The sequence below is a fragment of the Aethalodelphis obliquidens genome, unplaced genomic scaffold, assembly GCF_003676395.1.
Source record: "Aethalodelphis obliquidens isolate GAN/ISIS:26980383/991018 unplaced genomic scaffold, ASM367639v1 scaffold27, whole genome shotgun sequence".
NCBI lineage: Eukaryota > Metazoa > Chordata > Mammalia > Artiodactyla > Delphinidae > Aethalodelphis > Aethalodelphis obliquidens.
In genome coordinates this window covers 17,933,760-17,952,990 of record NW_020837971.1, presented here as the reverse complement: position 1 = coordinate 17,952,990, position 19,231 = coordinate 17,933,760, and the positions used below count along the sequence as shown (strand labels likewise).

At 52.0% G+C, this 19,231-nt stretch overlaps 1 protein-coding gene across 9 annotated transcripts in view; it reads left to right on the top strand.

Moving 5' to 3' along the window:
• Positions 1-13,700, top strand: part of TNS3 (tensin 3) — a 224,337-nt gene extending 210,637 nt beyond the window's left edge. For all 9 annotated transcript variants that reach the window (XM_027124073.1, XM_027124072.1, XM_027124071.1 and 6 more), the window contains 4 exons: positions 6,592-6,760; positions 8,975-9,043; positions 9,146-9,172; positions 10,902-13,700. In XM_027124073.1, the coding sequence (XP_026979874.1) occupies positions 6,592-6,760; positions 8,975-9,043; positions 9,146-9,172; positions 10,902-11,046 (410 nt within the window). In that variant the 3' untranslated portion in view covers positions 11,047-13,700. The remainder of the gene's footprint in view (positions 1-6,591; positions 6,761-8,974; positions 9,044-9,145; positions 9,173-10,901) is intronic.
• The last annotated feature ends 5,531 nt before the right edge of the window (positions 13,701-19,231 follow it).

Below are 19,231 nucleotides of genomic sequence, written 5' to 3'. Positions count from 1 at the left end.
TTGTCCCTTTGTCAAAGATCCATGGACTATTTATATGGGTCTATTTCTGGGCTTTCTATTCTGTTCCATTCATCTATTTGTCTATTATTTCACCAATACCACACTGTTTTGATTACTGTCACTTTAGAGTAAGTCTTGAAGCCAAGTAGTGTCAGTCCTCTGACTTGGTTCTTCCCCTTCAATATTGTGTTGGCTGCCCTGGGTCTTTTGCTCTCCATATAAACTTTAGAGTTAGTTTGTTGATATCCACAAAGTAAGTGGCTGGAATTTGGACTGAGATTTCATTGAATCTACAGATCAAGTTGGGAAGAACTGACATCAGAATTATATACTGAGTCTTCCTATTTATGAATGTGGAATATTTAGTTTATTTACTTCTTTGATTTTATTAGTTGGAGTTTTGTAGTTTTCCTCATATAGATCTTATACATATTGTATTAGATTCATACCTAAGTATTTCATTTTGGGGGTGCTAATATAAATGGGATTGTGTTTTTAACTTCAAATTCCACTTTTTCTCTGCTGTTATATAGGGAAGTGACTGACTTGTGTATTCACTTTGTATCCTGCAACCTTGCTGTAATAGCTTATTAGTTTCAGGCCAGGTCATTTTTGCAGCATGAGATGGCAGTCCCAGTGACCCCAGTTTAAGAGGGTTGTGGACGAGCCAGAGACCACAGGGCTCTTGTGGGTGTGTGGCTGTGAGGGAGAGACACAGCTGGAGAGAATTATGGGGCCCCCTGGCTCCAAACCTTGAGTTCCCCCACTAGAGGTCTTTCATTCAAGGTAGACATTTACTCTCAGAAATGTTGGAGAGGGGTTCTCTGAGTCTGCAGGAGGACTGACTAGAAGTACTTCTATCTGTGCCTCACGTCTGTAGAGTACTTTATAGCTGTGACTCCGTAATGAAGGAATATGCAGATACAGGTATTTTCTTGTTGCTTCCTCTGTACAATTTGCATTATTCGTCTGTGCAGTTTTTCTCTGTAAAACTATACATCACTGACTCTATTACCCAGCTAAAGTCAAATCCCTCTGTTTTCAAAAGGAATTTTTTTTTAGTGTTGAACTCTTCATAGACTATCCTTAAAGGATAAGTTATCCGTGGCCAGAACAAAGGTGACAGGAGTTTGTCCAAGATAGCAAGCATGCTAGAACTTGAAGCCTCAAAAGGAAGCGTCTGCCTGTATCCAGTCTGGGTTCCAGTCCAGGCCCTGCCACTTGGGGCTCAGCCTCTGGCAGGTCACTTAGCCGTGCAGACCTCAACATAATCATAATAATCGGTCCCCGACACAGTGGCTGCAGGACCAGTTGAACAGGATGTTGAAAATGCCTTGGGAACTGTAACGTGGTCACGTAAGCTGTAGTTGTGCTCCTGCCGCTCTGCTTTCGTGTGAAAACACTTGTGTTGGCCCAAGAGGAGTGGCCTTTGCTGTGCAGTGGCCTCATCCTTTTCCTACGTAGACGTGATTGAAAGGGCTGGTGCCACAGCAGCGTTGTGAGGCATTGTCCCCACGCCAAAGACCATGAGCTCACAGCCCGCAGATTGTTTCAGGGGGTCCCTGGAGCCCACTAGGGCTCATTGCTACCTTACGTTAAAGCCGCAGCTTTGTCCCCATGTCTCTGGGTCCCAGCAAAGTTGCGGGGAACATGCTGGACTTTGCTGCAGGCCTTACTGGTGAACTGCTCACCCATGCACTTGACCTTGGAGGTGGGCTGTGAAATCAGGTCTGCTCCGATTGACATGTTTGTTTCAACTGCACCTTTTAAAAAATGTATTAAAAAATTTTTAAACATGTCATTAATGATTTTTAAATTGCAACCTCATGTATCAACCTCATTCAAGAAAAGTGCTCCAGAATGATGGCAGCAAACCCTTCCAGAGTACGTGCCCTGTGAGGCTGGCAGAGCCTGGGCTTCCATCGGGGCACCACCTGGTGTCTCAGGGTTACAGCCCCGCTCACCCACCCCAGGCAGTTAGCACTGGGGCACACACGCCTCTGGGTTCTGCACTTTGGTTCACTATCATCTCATTACAAGCAGCATTTCATGTTTCTCCTTAAGCTTCCTTGTTACCTAACATTTTCCCAATACATGTTGAATTAGTAAATGAATCAATGAATTCGTTGATCCTAATGGAACTATAATAGCCTTTATTTTTAGATATTAAAGCTTTTTCTTCTGCTGTGGCTTATAATTTTTAGTTACACTCTGTCATCTTTTCAGATAATCTATGGCACGTATCAGTAACTCTGAAAGCTTTGCTTTTTTAAAGGGTGAGCCTCCCAGGGACAGGACTTCATGCAGAACCTGGAGGTCTTATTTAATCATCTGATTGGGCACTTATGTCTGGGTGTTAAATTATGACTGCCCTGAGCTTAGGTCCTTTTAAAATCTCTTGTTTCTAGAACACATCAAAAGGTTTAAATGTCCAGCCAGCTGCCTTCACGGCTGACAAGGCAAGGAATCGAGTCAGGACACAGAGATGTAGCTGGAAGAGTTAGGATGCTGCAGAGAGCGCTGGATCCTAGCTGTTGGTTTGAAAAGTGCAGAGTGACCGTGGTGGGAAGATGATCAGGCTGTCCGGTCTCTGACCACCTTAAGGAAACTGAGTGGTTCTTTCTCCCCTTAAACTAAGTTTCATTTGTTGTCTGAATTCACTTAGAATCCCAGACCCCTGGCCCTGCAAGGGCTCCTCGAGATTCCCTGGCCCGTGTCCTCTGCGTGGAGGTGAGGCGCTGACACTCAGGGGTGTCTGCAGCGTTCAGTTCTCTTCAGTTTAATCCCTTTGAATCTGATACCGAGGCCGTTGTGAGTTGCTGCAGTTTCTAAAAGAATTGCTGTTCATGTTTTTAGTGTCAGCTCTTAATTGGTTCTGTTGAAGCAGTGGCATGCAGCTGAAGGCCCTGGCACCAGACCCCACACGATCTCCCATAAACGTTAGGGCTGTGTCTTTAACGTACCGTACTGGAAAGGATGTTTTCTTTATAAAAGTAATAGGAATTCTTCCAGTTTAAAAAAAAAAAAAGGAAGACACAGAAAAGGGAGAAATGAATTCCCCACAGACCTGTCGCCCAGGTACAACCACCGACTGTTTTCCTTTTCCCCCTTAGCATAAGGGGTTTACCCATGTGTTTGGCAGACACAGCCTAGGTCTCACTTTCAGTGGCTGAGGAACCGTCCGCCGGCTGATTCCACCCCTTACGGTTGCCCAGTTAGCGTGCGTCTAACTTCTCAATACCACAGACAGCACTGGGAGGCTACCTTTCTGCATCACTTCCTTTTTCTGAGTTCTGAATTGTGACCTTCAGACCCTGAATTTCTGGCAGCGGTAGGACTGGGTGAGAACCTGTGACCTTAACACTTCTGCTTCCCGCCGCGGGTTTGACGGGCGCTTTCCCGTTCAGCATCGCACCACAGCTATGCACCCTCAGGTGGAATTGGACGTATTGGGCCAGGCCCCGGGGGACAAGCCCAGCAGGCCCACCTGTCCTCTGCTGGGGAGGGAAGGGGCTGGCGTGGGCTCAGCAGAGCTGCCCCAGACGTGCTTGGGAGAAGGGAGGGCTCCCCTCTCTGCTCCGAGGAGGGACAGTGCCACTCTGCGTCGGGGGGAGATGCCCCCCAGGCCGGCTGTTCCTTCTCAAAAGGCGATCTGTACTGCTACAAGGAAGCAGGAGTCTGGGTCGTGGCAGACGTGCGCCCGCTCCAGGTTCAGCTCGTGCCAATTTTCTGGGATTTCATTGTGACTAGATCAGAATTTTCTTTTTTCTCTTTTGTAACTGCACGAGTATCATTATAGTAATACTAATGAAATCAAAGGCAGAATGTTCACCCTCCTAAACTCAAACCGTCTTAAATTTTCCAGGCACACCTCCAACCGTTCGTAGGCACACAGGCCTTTCATTGTATAGGTCTCGTCATGGCACAGATAGTTTTATTCTGCTTTTCCCAGAAACCGCTAACATTTTTCCACGTTGCTATACAGGGTTCGTGATTACCATTTGCTGGTTAGTTGGTATTCCATTGAGGGGCTAATTTCACCATTCCCCTCCTTTTGGACGTAGTTTGTTTCCAACTAACTTCCCACCAAATGAGTATGGGGCTCAAATATCTTCACCTCTAGGTTATCTGTCTCAGCTGGTTGTGGAATATTTCCTGTCTCAGGTCTCTCGGAGCAGGACCTCCAGGTTACCGAGTGCAGGCAGGTCTTCAGCTCCTCCTGATAAATAATGCCGAATCATCTTCCAGAAAGGCTGTCCGGGTGGACGTGAGCATTTCATAAAAGCACCCGATTTCGTCAAAGCTTTGGGCAACTGCAATTTTAAAGACTTTGGCCAACTCACTCTCTTTCCCAAGACGACACAAGTAGACCCCTCAAGTTCAGACAGGAGCTGAAGCGCAGGTCAGCCTCCGGCCCTGCAGTTCCCCGGAGTGTCTCATTGCCCGGCGTCCTCAGATGGGGCAGTGCCGCCGGCTGGGACAAGAGGACGCAGAGAGGGCAGCAGTGGCCACAGCAGCTCAGCCGTTCAGGGAGGGCTCTCTGGTTTCTCCCTGCCTCTCAAGATGTGCAGGAGGGACAGTGGCTTAAAAGATGCCACTCTGTCAGGACAATCACATGGGGCTGCTGGCGGGCGACATTATGGCTGAGGAATGTCTTGAAGTAAAAGTTCACAGCTCAAAAAAAAAAAAGAAAACATCACAGCTCATCCTCAGGAATGGTACGCGAAATTTCTTCCTGAGCCCGTGTTCTCTACCTGGCACCTGGTGGTACCAGGTCCCTCAGCACCGCAGGAGGCAGCACGAAGGTTGGGTATCACAGCAAGCCCCCTGGGGAGTTGCCAGGCTTCTGGCATATTTCTCTACGCTTCAGTTTCCTCGTCTGTACATTGGGGATGATAACAGAATCTTCCTCACAGGACCCTGATGCAGATGTGATGAGATAGCCTGTCTCAGACGTTCGGTCGAGGCCTGACACAGAGTAAGTGTCCTAATGAATGAGCCGTGTCAGGTGGAGCTCGGAGAAATGAAAACTGGTGTGTTTGGGAACTTCTCTGAAGACTGCTTAATGGCACAATGTCATTTTAATAATTATAGGAGTGAAATACGAAGCTCTATTTCAGAGAGTAAAAGTGACTTGTTCAGTAAATGTTATAAAGGGAAGTTGGTGTCTGGGATGAAACTCTCAGTTAACATGCGTTTGGGCGGTTCTCTGGTATCTCCCACCTTCCCTCAAGACCCAGCCTTTCCACTCAGGCCTCTTCCGGCAAATCAGAGGATTGTAGCTGCTCCCGGCTCAGGTCTGCCCACTTCTGATGCCCCCACCCAGGGTAAAGGGAGGGGCCTCGTTCTTCTGATGAATTGGTTACACGCACCCCAGGCCTTGCTTGCTTTCTTCACCATCGTGTCCTCACTGAAGTGGAAGTTTCCAAATCCTCAAACTTTCTCAGCTTCTTAAAGAGTAGCTGTGGATTGCCACCTTGGCCGTGGAGAGAACAGAGGGCTGGCAGCTCCTAAGCGACCCTGCATCTTGACACCAGGGACATCGTACGTTATTTCCGCTCTTCTTAACCCATCTTCGCGGGCCTGCGGCAGCACACCTACCAACAGGTGTGACCGCTGCTGAGTCTCAGAATTCGGGGTGGAGACGGAGCCCGTCCGAGGCTGGGCCTCCGGGAGACTCTCCCAAGGAAAATGGTGCAGGCGAGGGCACAGCGCTTACCTTACTGCTCCAGTCAAGGGGAAGCTTTTTCTTTTCTGTTTAGTGAAAATCTAAAGACCTTTAGAGATGGAGTTAAGACAGCCCACGCACTTGCAGAGGCTGCATCCGGCAGAGCGGGGAACAAGAGCGGCTCTGTTCCTGGGGGAACACGTCCTTGGTGGGTGGCCAGGCAAAGCCACAGCTCCCGCAGGACTGAACTTGAGGGAGAGTCTGAATGTCCCACAGTCACACAGATGTCACACGCCTCGAAGTCTCACGTTAGCTTCTGCATGAGCTGCAGGGATCCAGGCTCAAAGGGCCATCAGTCTGTTTACAAAGTCTCGTTCGCACTCAGCTGTTTGCTTCCCCCAAGGGGAGGTGGCAGTGGACAGACCCCAGCCCCCTTGGCAGCACGTGGACGGGACAAGCCATCCCAGCTCTTTGCGCACAGACTGTGTTCTTAGTCTCTGCAAGTCATTCGTTCACAGCAGCTCCTTCTGGGTGCCTGCTGCTTTCAGAACTCCGTGCGGGGTGGATATTTGGGGTTCCAGGCTGCAGGCTCCCCTCTGGGGACGTTTCCTTAACTGCAGGTGTGGTGGGGTTCTTATCCCACCCAGACCCACACTGAGACGGGGGAGGGTGCCTCCAGCCCACCCTTGGGACACCAGGTGTGAATAATGCCGCAGGGGCGGAGACGCATCGGGACGGGGTGTTATTCTCTGCATTGGCCTCGGGGCGTGTGCATCTCTGGGTCACTCCACACCTTTGGAATTAGGGGTAAAGGGCGTTTGCCTCAGACATACCTGGCCACACATATGTGCATGTTGTTCATAAACCCCGGGGCCCTCGTGTCTGGCAGACGCGTTAACGCTGCTTCCCCCTGCGTCTTCCAGCTTGCAACGTGTGGTATCTGAACTCCGTGGAGATGGAGTCCCTCACGGGCCACCAAGCCATCCAGAAGGCCCTGAGCATCACCCTGGTCCAAGAGCCGCCTCCTTTGTCCACGGTCGTGCATTTCAAGGTGTCAGCCCAGGGCATCACCCTGACGGACAACCAGAGGAAGTGAGTGTGTCTGGCGGCCGGGCTGCGGGGTGGGCGGGGCTTCTGACACCACCTGGGGTGAGACCTTCCACCAGCTCTGCCCAGGCCCCTGGACGTGCGGTGGTCACCCCGGCAAAGCTCGGCGGTCCTGGAACGAATCAATGATCCAGTCACTCTGTGCTTGGTCCTGTATGTCCCCAGAGACACATATAAACTATTGACATTAGGCCCAAATGCTGGTTTTTTAGAAGTCAGTAAAATTTTTAAAAAGATACATGGATCTTTGAGTATCTCTTACACATGCACACACACACGTACACACACACGCACACACACACACACGTGTGTGTGTGTGCGTGTGTGTAGTTTGCAAATGCAAAAATCTTTTGTCATTTCTGTAAAAACACTCAGAGACTATGATAGAATCCACTCATCTTTGCTTCTGTATCGTTGGTCATCCCATTCTAACACTTGGTCATCCCATTTCAGGTGAGAGTGTGACCTCGATAGATATTATTTCAGTATCTAGATAATGTTAATTATTATGTAATAATAATATAGTATATAAGAATAATTAATGTTAATTATTAACTATCATCTAGATATTGTCTATTGTTGTATCTTAGTTAACAACATTTGAACACCTAGACAGTAGATGCTGTTTCAGTTTCCAGGTGAGCACAGAGCAGGGTCAGGTGCGTGGATGGAACAATGGCAAGCGTGTTCCTCCCACGAGCAGAGCCTTTGACCTCAGGATCCAAGGCATTTCAGAGGCAGTTATTGTTTATTTGTTATGGAAACAGCCTGCTGTGATTAATGAGGAAACCAGGTCAGCGACCCTCAAAGCAGAGTGATGGCCGGAGCTTCAAGGGGCAGGCGGCCAGTCCCCGCACCAGCCGGTGGGGCAGCGCTCACCCCGGCGCCCTGGAGCTCTTCCTGCCACGGCCCCTGCTCCAGAGCTAGTCCTGGGCTTGGGAGGGTCCCTGACCCAGAGCTCCCACCCACTGCTCTCAGGATGAAGTGGGCGTGGAGTGTCAGGTGCAGCGTGGGTCCTGCCACTCGGATTGGGGTCCTTGCTCCCCACGCTTTACCCGACGGGCCACCGTGGCACGTTCCTCATGCCATGCACTCGGTTTCCTCTCCTCTCAAGCTGCACTGAGGTAACCGTCTTGGGATGTCAGTGACTCGAATGAGATATCCACGGGCAGGTGCCGGTACGGCTCGGCTGAAGCGTGGACACGGGGTCGGGCAGGAAAGCACGGCTCCTTCCTCCACAGCCTCTCTATTTTCTCCTGCTACCTGTGTGCTTTTTCTGTATCTCTAGTTTCCCTGTGTCCTTATAAAACCATGGGGGTGGGCCGCGTCCGTGGCACCCGGGATCTTCCCTGTCGCAGGAGACGGAACGCGCGTTCAGCCTGGCTGACGCTGGACAAAAGAGGCTGTGTCCTCCGTGTTCCCGGCTCTGCCTGTGCCTTTCCCGTACGCTGGCCTCTTTCTTTCCTTCTCCTGATGAGCTCTCTCCTTGCCCAGATCAAAGCCACCAGCCTCTGGGGATACCACCTCCCCCAAGAGGAGAGGGGCGCTTGCCCAGCTGGAGTGGGGCACACAGGGCAGGCCATGCTCAGAGGAGCGGGGAGGGCTGACAGTGAAACAAAGGACAAGTGACAGGAGCCGGGACCGAGGACAGAGGAGTCCTCTGGTGGGTCCCCCAGCGGCTGTGCTGGCCCGGTGGTAGTAGCACCTCCCAGTGGGTTTCACGTGCACAGCCCTTGACAGTCTACAACATGCCGTCAGATGCCTCGCTGGGGCTGACTTGGCTCCTGTCCTGGGAGAGTGGTGGTCTGTACCAGACGCCCTCTTCACAGGCAGCTGCGAGGGCTGTAGACAGTTGGTGTTTTCCTGGGATGAGGGCAGGAAGGTAGGGCCTCACTCAGCTTGGTCCCGCCCTCCACTCGGCTGGCAGCTTCTCCATTCCACTCGGCAAGGTGCTTCCCTTCACCCCGAGACGCACTCCTTTCCTAGTGCCCACTTTTCCCGGAACCACTCTGCCCAGCCTCGTAGGTCTGCTGATTTCTAACAAACGTACACTCTGCTCTTCTCTCCAGACCACCAGTAAAAGCATAAAATAGGCTTCTTCCCCCCCCACACACCGAACCGCCTCCTGGGGGTCTGCCCAGGGCAGCGTTGTCACTGCAAAACCCCAGTAATGGGCGCTCCCTCTCCCTGTCCCGGCAGGCTCTTCTTCCGGAGGCACTACCCCGTGAGCGGCGTGATCTTCTGTGCGTTGGATCCACAAGACAGGAAGTAAGACGTCTGTATCTGTACTAAGCAGTGCATGTGCTTCCTTTGCTTTTTAAGTTAATGAAGAAATTAACGTGACTCTCCTCTTATTCTGTAATTTGCAAGGTGGATCACAGACGGCCCTTGCTCAAGGTATGTTGCCAGCCTGTCTTCATTCTTTCTTAGTAGACAGACGCTTGCCTCCAAAGCTGAGTTCTGCCCCAGATTTCCAAAGAGGAAGATGACTAAATAATGCCGATGGGTTTGGGTGTGACCTTTTTAAAAAAATTTTATTGGAGTATAGATTTACAATGTTGTGTTAGTGCGTTTGGCATTAAACAGAAATGAAAGTGTTCTCTTTAGGCAGAAAGGGCCTGCGAAGGGTTAACTTTTCTGCTTGCTCTTCTCTGAATGAGCAGTACTTACCTGTGACCCGTAAAATATGGTATAAATAGCGTGAAGAGATTGCACAGTGTTTCTGGCCATTGAGGAGGGGTAGAGTCTGCAGCAGCGCTGAGGCCGGGGTGTTGGAAGGGGGCGCTGCCTGAGTGCAGCGGGCGTCAGCCCAGAGGGAGCACGGCTCTGCCCTGGCCCAGGCTCTGTGATGGCCACGCAGCCTCGGAACCCTCCAGAGCTGTCTGCATGCCCACAGGTGGGCGTCCTCCACGTCACCTAAATTTGATTACCACGAATGTCTAACTGCAGGGGTCCAATCCCAGGATTCCAGTTTCACGTTGGCCGTTTGTCCTGGCATCTGATAAAGTGGTCGGAGCCCCCGGTGGGGGGGGCGGTGCCCCCAGGCCGCTCTGGCTCACAGGGCCCACGGCGATCCCAGCCGTGTGGAGTGTGTGGCCCCAGCGGGGGTCACTTGAGTGCCGTCAGCCAGTCCCTCCCGTGGTGTGGAACCCACTCAGCTCATACAGAAAAATTCTTCATTGTTCTGAGAAGGAGAAGAAAGACCTCAGATAAGGAAAAACTACCATTATCCAAGTCCAGGGATTTGGATTTGGATAATGGTAGTTATTGTGTTAAGTCTGCGGCTCCTGAAAGCTTATTCAGATAAAGGCTTCTGTTCTTCTAAGAAAAATAGTAGATTGTTCTGTGCTTTTTTGTTTTGTTTTGTTTTGCGGTACGCGGGACTCTCACTGTTGTGGCCTCTCCCGTTGCGGAGCACAGGCTCCGGACGCGCAGGCTCAGCCGCTCCGCGGCATGCTGGGATCTTCCCGGACCGGGGCACGAACCCGCGCCCCCTGCATCGGCAGGCGGACTCTCAACCACTGCGCCGCCAGGGAAGCCCTGTTCCATGCTCTTAAACAGTTTCCTCACCTGCACGTAGTTTGTAACTCAGGGGTATGAGGCTGGAGAAGGGAGCCCCTGGCGTGTTTTTAACCTCCCATCCTCTGGCCCCAGTGGGTGGGATCGTGGGCATCCAGGGAGAGCCCCCAGCACCCCAGGAACCTGGAGTTTTGTGTGCCCGTCTGCTCTGATGGTGTGAGCAGGGAGTAGGCGGCTCCTGAGGTAGAGCCAGGGTCCTTCCCATCAGAGACTCGGGAGTGGAGCTCAGGAGCTGGCAGAACCGGAGGGTTCTGGCCAGGTTGGAGCAGCGGCTTTGGTTCAGGTCCCAGACCCGTGACTGGCACTCCTCGGTCCTGCCCGTCAGGTTCCTCCCTTGTGAGGTCTGGGCACAGCATCCTCCCTGCAGGGTCTGCGAGGCAGAGAGGACGCAGACCTGCGTCTGGAGGTGTCCGGCAGGGGACTCGGCCCCTGAGATTTTGGAGAAGCAGAGGTTAGAGGTGGCGGCGGTGCGACAGGAAGCGGAGGTTTGTATCCTGTGGGGTGGACAGGACTCGGCTGGCACGCTGACCCGGCTTTCCTTTTGCAGGGTCTTTGGATTTGTGGCCCGGAAGCAGGGCAGCGCCACAGACAACGTGTGCCACCTGTTTGCAGAGCATGACCCCGAGCAGCCGGCCAGTGCCATCGTCAACTTCGTGTCCAAGGTCATGATCGGCTCCCCTAAGAAGATTTGAGCCCCCACAGCCTGGAGACTCCAGAAGGGCCTGTGTGACCCTGACGTTCCAGGCCCAGGAGGGAAAGGGGTTCCTCCAACCTTACAAACAAACAACCCTGCCACCAGCTGGCCTTAGCTGAGAGCCACTGCTCATGGACGCATTTCTGTAGCCCAGTGCTTTCCAGGTGGAGGAAGTTGGGCATCGGGTGTGCCCGCCCGGTCCCCATGCAGGAAAGGACCATGCAAGGGGACGTGGGGACCCGTGTTCCTCGAACTCTGGTGTTTGTGGGAAGGAGGGGAGCCCGCCCGCTCCTCAGTGGCCCTGAGTGACCGGCTGTGCCTTGCCGCTGCCATGTCAGAGGGCTCCCGTCCAGCGGGCACCTCAGGGCCTCTGTCCTCCCACGACAGAGGTGCTGATAAACCTGAGAAGGGGATGCATGTTGGATGAAGGTTTATGCGGGTCGGGCTCTCCCGGGGCACTGGGGCATCATGGACAAGGGGACGACGTGGTGGGCGGTGAGCACGAGGGAGGTCGTGTGGCCACTGTGAGGCCGGAGCCTGAGCGTGGGGACGGGACGGCTCCCCGCGTCTGCGCACGCGCCTCGGCTGAATGGCGCCCTGGGCCGTGAGAGGGGAAAGTGAGAGATAGGAGTAAAACCCCATTTCCATGTAATTTATGTGTTACGTAATGCCAAGTTATTTATGAGAACGGTTTGCCATTGCTGTGCTGTACTGGTGTCCAAATGCTGCCGCCTGCCGCGCCGGGGCTCCGGGAGGAGCATCTGTCCCCGTGTCGGATGCACGAAGACGGGTGGTGCGGACTCCGTTGACCGCTCCGTGGGCCGTCGTTGCCTGCGGGCGGCTGCCGAAAGCTGGCTTTGCCTCAAGCCGCCTTCCCGAACGCTTGACCATCCACGTGTCTTTTCCAGGCTGTGGGTACATCCTCGCTGCGGGGGGAAGGTCCTGAGGGGTGGGACACGCTTACTTGGAGACTCAGCCGTCCTCCACGTCGCGGTTCTCGGCCCTCCGGGGGCCTGGGAGCGATCATCCCGAGAACCACTGACCTGAGGGAACACTGGTCTGTCTCCACCCAGCCTGTTGGCGCCCGTCGGGATCCCTGTGTCCTGGCACCTGAGCAGGGTGAAGATGAGGACGAATCTCAGTCCTTCCGCGCTGTTTCCAGCTCTTCTGCATCATCTTAGCCACCTAATCGGCTGTGCTCTTTACGCTGATGTGCATATCGCAGAGCCGTGGTCTGTCCACCTGAATCCGGCAGTGGTCAGAGGTTTGGGAGAAGAAGCCAATGGTCCTGCAAGATCCCATAGCAAGAGGCCCCAGTCTCCTTCCCCGTCACCCAAGACCCTTGCACCATGGCTCTCTATCCCCCGTGAACTGCCCGCCTCCTCCACTTCGCAAATCAAGCACCAGCTCTTCAAACACCAGGAATCACTGTGGCGGTCACCACGCTGGCGTTTGGAAACGTGCTTTGTGGCTTCTGTTTTCAAGTGGGGCAGAGACAGACTCGGCGACAGCAGAGGTGGGATTGGCCGAGTAGCAGTGGGCGTTGTACGCGTGTATGAGTGTGAGTGTGCGCGTGAAAGCAGGTGGGTGAGTCCACTGTTTAGCTCCTATTGATGCACCAACACAAGTGCCTCATTTCTGTGCCAAATGTTTGCCTTGGTCCTCGCGGACCCTCTACCCTGACGCAGGGCGGCCTGGCTAAGGAGAACGTGCTGGCATCTTCCAGAGGCCTGATGCCTTGGTACCCGGGGTTGGGGGTGTCTAGCCTTTCCGTTTTTCATTCACAGCTAGAACTCAGCCAGGGGGAGCGGAGGTTTGTGCTGTCCCCCAGAGGGGCCTCCTCCTGAGATGCTTGTCCCCAGATTTGACCCAGGGACCGCAGGCCAGGTCCCTTATCCTTCTGACGAAGGAAGAGAGGGCTCACGTTGAAATCAGAGCAAGAGAGGGGTGCAGGACTGAGAAACGTCAACCACCCCAATCACAGAGGCCGTCCTCGTCCAGAGCATACAAGCCATGACATTTGCTTTTGAAACTGACTGGCAGCTGAGGCTTTTACTCTCAGTAGTCAAAAGCATCAGCAGGTGTCCTCCCAGCAAATGGCTCTCCCTCTGAGGTGGAATGAAAGGAAGCCAATTCCCTGTCTTCTGAGGAGCTGGTACGACAGTGTGTTACATATGCATGAAATGGAACGAGTCCATGAACTTCGTGCTCAGACCTCAGGCAGCCCCACCGCCAACACTGACTCTGGGGCAGGCGGGGGAAGGAGCATCCCCAGGCATCTGGCTTCTGGGGTGCCCGTGGGCACAGGGGTACTGTCCTGGGGCATGCACGAGGACTGCACCCCACAGGTGTCATAGCCAGGGCCTGTTTACCTGCTCATTAACCTATGCTGTATTCCTCCAGTGTTAACCTATAACTGTGTTAAGTCACCGCATTTAAGGGTCTCCGTGTGTATCCTCGGCATCAAAGACCTCATCATGTCTCCTTATCTGCCTTACCTAGTAGTGGATATCTTTACTTTTCTTGTATTGTAAAGAATGTATCCCGTATGTAAATGAATGTTCTATAAATCCTTTGTATAGTCATTTTCTTTGCTCTTTAAATACCATCTCTATTCAGAGTATAATAAAAGTATAAACTTGGGAAGCCTCAGTGAGGCAGGCATTTGTTTGTCGTTTTGAACGGGAAGACCCCAGAAGGCCTGTGCGGGTGTGGACATGCGTGTGCGGGTCTGGGTGTGCCTGTGTGTGTGTGTATGTGGGAGTTTGAAGGGGATTGTTTATGGATCAGTGGATTATAGTTTGATTTCTGCCCAGAGACTTTTGAAAATTGTATTCAGAGATTCTAAGAATTTAATAATAATGTGTGGTACTGATCATAGGAGCTGCTACATTTTTGATGTTGATAGAAAGCCCCTGTTCCAGTAGCTGTAGGAGAAAGCTACCCGTGTAGATCAGCCTCTGATGGGACTTCCCAGGTGTCTACTGAGTTGGGTGCCGAACCTGAATATAAGATGTGTGGTGGATTCACCTGTTTTTTTCAATAGATACTGGTGACAGTCCCAGCGCCGCCCTGCTGCTCTCCTGGGCTAGCGGGGTTCGTCCCCCAACCAGGTGAAGCCCCACTGTGCTGGCTTTCTAGCCTCTCAGGTCTGGGCCCCCTCCCGAAGTTGACCTCCCTCCCTTGTTTGGTGATGGACGCAGGACTCTGCTGCCCTCCTTTCCTCTGCGTCCTAAGGCCTGGAGCAACTATCATAGCACAATGCCAGGTGGCCACTGGACAAGCCTTGGCCCAAGTCTGCATCCTAGCCAGGCCCCAGAGCTTCACACACACTGGGTCACACCTGGCCTTGCCTTCCTCTCCTACTGCAGGCTCTGGCACAGATGTGGCTCAGGGCTGAGGCTTGACCGTCCACGTGGCTTAACCCCCATGGCTGCTTCTGTTCCAGCTCAGAAAAGAAGCAGAACCCGGGCCCATTTTGGTCATGGACAGATAGGAGCTGGCTCCCTCACCCAAACTCCATTTCCTCGCGGCAGGGTGAGCCCGTGCAGACTTCGCTTTCTGCTCTACTGAGGTGCCCAGGAGACTGCTGTGAAGCGGGAGCTGCAGTGGCCCCGGGGTTGATGCCAATAGTGGAAGGCAGAGCGGGCGGAGATGGGTTGAGTCTTGTCCAACAGAAGGTTCCCACTGGGCCCTGGACCCTTGATCAGTGTCACAGCAGAGAGTGAAGTGGAAGGAGCTCTGGTTCTACTGCCCTTACAGGTGCGCTTTCAAGGACACAGACTGGATTTGTCACCACGGCTCCAGGCTGCACAGAGGACTGTCTGAGACCCCGCACTCCCAGCCTTGCTGGACGGGCCCCTGCCATGTGGGGAACGTCACACTCCCTATTCATCACTTAGCCACCTATCAGTGACCACACCCCTGCCCCGCCCACTCAGGGTCCTGGACGTATCAGTGACAGCCCCTCTGCCCCGCCCACTCAGGTTCTGGATATATCCCTCCACCCTGCCCACTCGGGTCCTGGACCTATCTGTTACCACCTTTCCGCCCGCCCATTCGGGTCCTGGACCTATCAGTGACGGCCCCTCCGCCCTGCCCACTCAGGTACTGGACCTACCAGTGACGGCCCCTCCACCCCGCCCACTCAGGCCCTGAATCCATCAGTGACAGGCCCCTCTCCTGCCCACTGGGGGACATCAGTTCTGACCCTTTGTCGTCGTGGTGTTTTGTCTCCTAGAGGTTTGTGTGTGGTTTCATAGGTCGTCGGATAAATAGCCCCCGTGGCCCAGGGGTCACATTTCACAAAGCAAGGGCAATGGAGCCTGGGTCAAGGCTGAACTGGAGTTTCCAGGCGCACCTGGGGTACTGGGAAGGGACATTTTACGACCTGGGAATGGGCTGTATCTGGACACAATTGAGCCGCAGGGTTGTTGAATTGGTAACAAGAAAAAAGGTCCAAGAACAAATGGCCTTAAAGTTCCTGAGGAATCGGACCAAAGCCAAAGCCTGGGCTGGAGCAATAGTAGGGGTGGGATGGGCTCCCCCGAAGCCTGTCACCTGTGGTGGTTCAGTAAAAGGGATTCTGCCACAACTGACCTGGCTCCCAAAGCCTCTTGTCCCCATGGACCTGAGACTGCCTTCCCCAGCCCAGAGACACTGGAGTGGCGAGGACACTGCCAAGGGTCCTGCCCCATCCAGGAAGCACCCTGTGTCTCCCACAGGCAGGGGGTCCCCCACAGCAAATGCCAGGCCAGGGAAGGTTCTCTGAGCCGCAGGCCTGCCACCCCTCCCTCACTGAGACCCCCTCCTCCCCTCAGGCAGTCCCAGGGGGCCAGTGAGAGCCTCAGAGCAGCGGGTGAGCCAGGCTGACCAAAAGCCTGAACGGTTGATGGGAACGCAGCCCATAGCGGCTGGGACCTGGTGCTGCCCCTACACAGGGCCATGCCCGCTGACACATGAGACTTAATCTGGACCCAGGGTCTCCTAACATAACAGCCCAGGTATCCAGAATACGACAGAAAATTACCTGTTGCACCAGGAACCAAGAAATTTACAGCTGAATGAGAAACAATTGACTGAGGCCAGCATCCAGATGCATCTGGTGTTGGGATTAGCTGGTGAGGATTTAAAGCAACCGCTGCAACAGTGCTTCAACAAGCAAGTCACAAATGCACGGAGAAACAGAAACAGACACAGCAGAGAACTGGAAGTGATGAAAAAAGCCGAACAGATTACAGAACCAACATGTATAAAACAAGTTAAAAGCCCACTGGAGGCTCAGTAGCAGAGTGGGGATGAAGGAGGAGAGAATCCGAGAACTTGAGGACTGAGCGAGGTCTCCAAGCTGAATGGCAGAGACTTTAAAAGTATGAGGGGACCTGTGGGACAATCGTCCTTTGTATCCCTGAGTCCTAGAAGGTGAAGGGAAGGAGAGTGGTATTATTTGAAGAAATGACCCAAACTCTCCAAGTTCAGCAAAAGACATGAACCTGTAGATTCAAGAAGCCGAGTGAACCCCAAACAGGAGAAACAGCAACAACAAAAATCCACGCAAAACGTAATCATCATGAACCTTATGACAGCTAACGACAAAGAAAAAATCTCGAAAGTAGCCAGAAAGGAGTGGTGGATTATGTATACTGAAGGACGACAGTGGATTTCTCATATTAAACCATGACGGCCAGAAGGAAGTGACACAGTTTTCAAGCCTGAAAGAAAAGAAATGTCAACCTTGAATTCTATGTTCAGTGAAACGACCTTCAGGAATAAAGGGAAAATAAAGACATTCTCAGGTGAAGGAACTAAAAGAATTAGTTTTTAGCAGGCCTCTTCTTAACAATTTGGCTAAAGGAAGTTCTTAGAACAGAAAAGAAATGATGAAAGAAAGAAACTTGGAGCCTCAGGAAAGAGAAAGGAACCATGGAAAGAACAATAGACTCTGCTTTTCTTCACAGGTATTATAAATCAGATATGATTTGATGATTGAAACAAAAATTACACCACCATCCGATACACAAGACAGTGATATTGCAAAGTGAGGAAGGTGAAGGGACCTCAATGGAGGTGACGTTTCCACATATCAGTCCAAGTGGTAAAATGCTGATACCAGCAGAAAATGACAAATCACACACACACACACACACACACATATATTTAGTGATTAAATAGTGATTTAACAACCACCACAGAAATTGTACAAGAAGTTATACTTAATAGCACTAAATACATCAAAATGAACTTTTAAACAATAACCAAAGGAAGGCAAGGAAACAGAAACAGAGAAACAAAAACAAGGCAAAAACAAAACAATAATATAGCAGAATGTAGCCCTAGCTTATCAGTAATTACCTTCAATGTAAATGTTTGGACTACACCAATCAAAAAACAGAGATTGCAGAATGAAAATACAAAAACAAAAAGCCTGGCCCAATTACATGCTGTTTACAAGACATTTCAAAGTCAGTGACATTGGTAAGTTGATATTACAAGGATGGAAAAATACGTATCATGCCAACATTAATTTAAAAAATACAGAAACCACTGTACCAACATCTGATAAAGCATCTTCAAAGCAAAGAATATTACTAGAGACAAGGAGGGACATTATAGAGTCATAAAAGGATCAGTCCACCAGAAAGACATGAGGACCCTAAATGGACACTCATCAAACAGCAGAGGCTCAAAACATGAAGCCAAAGCTGGTTGAGCTAAAAGGAAACAGACAAATCCATAGTATAGGTGTGGACTCTACATGCCCTTCTCAGCATCTGATAGAACTACTGTAGACAGAAAATCTGGAAGGATATGGAAAGCCTGCACAATACAAACAGTCACAGGATCTAAATGATAAATCCTGAACCCCACTCAACAGCAAGATAGACATTTTTTTGAGAACCCGTGGAGCATTCACCGAATAGACCAGAATTTGAGCCATAAAGTGGAGGGGGGGGATCCTGGGAAAGGGCGTGGGTCCTCTCTGGGGAGGCTTCAGGGTTTCACAGACCATGTCAAGTTGCCTAGAACCTGGAGAGTTGGTTAGGACAATAAAGCAGACATGGGTTGAGCGCTTACTGTTTGCCAAGTGCAGGGCAACCACTTGCCAGTTAGCTTGGTTTATGGGGCCAAGCTCCCCTCTGCTGAAGAGCCCAGGAATCCACCCAACACAAACCAGAGTGGGGCTGGATGGGAGCGTGATTCCTGCTGACTGGGCCACGATGTGAGCCCCAAACAGAACCCCCCGAGAGGCATGGGTTGAGTCTGCCAACAGCCTCGGCCGGAAGCTATGGAAGCTGGCTATGGTTACCTTTTTCAAGATACAGCAACAGCTCCCAAATGGGGCGGGGACAAGTCAGGTGATCTTAGCTGCTGCAAATGAACAGCTGCAGATAGCTGCCGGCCGTGGGGTCTGCCCTTTTACAGAGAATGAAGCTCAGGGTGGGAAAAGTGTAGTGACTTGACCACAGGCTGCGAGCAGGCAGCAGGCAATTCCAGAGCCTGTGTCCTCCCTGTGGCCCTGAGAAGCCATCCCTGCACACTCACCCCCAGTGAGCCATCTCCGTGAACTGGTTCCCTCCTTCTGCACTTTGCTTTCCATTTGGACAGGAAGATTCTAGCTGAAGTGATACCCGCAGTCTCCCAGCATTTGTGCTGAATCTGGTGGTGGCTGAGTATATCGTGGGCAGCATCTCCCCCTGGTGGCAGCATCGCTTACTACAGCAGGCAAAACCGCAAAGACCAGCGCGGTGTCTGTTAGCTGTTAACCTACAAATGGAGAGCCTGTGGAATGGAAAAGAGATTGTCTTAATACAAGGAGCGTGGATGCTGCAGCCGAGTTGTCTGGCTTCAAATTTTGGCTCTTCTGCCTGTTCACTCTGTGACTTTCACAAGCTACTTGACCAGACCAGTTTTCTCCGTCGTCCTGAGAATTAAATGAGGGAACCCATGTAAACAGTTTAGAACAGCAATTCTTTAGGGAACTGGCACTCAATCATAGCTATAGTTATCTTAAAAAATATTATTAGAGTCTTTAATCCTTGATAGGCCGATTGATGGTATTTGTGGATTAAAGTTGAGACCCACTGTACAAAAATTGAGGCAGGGGCTTCCCTGGTGGCGCAGTGGTTGGGAGTCCGCCTGCCGATGCAGGGGACGCGGGTTCATGCCCCGGTCCAGGAAGATCC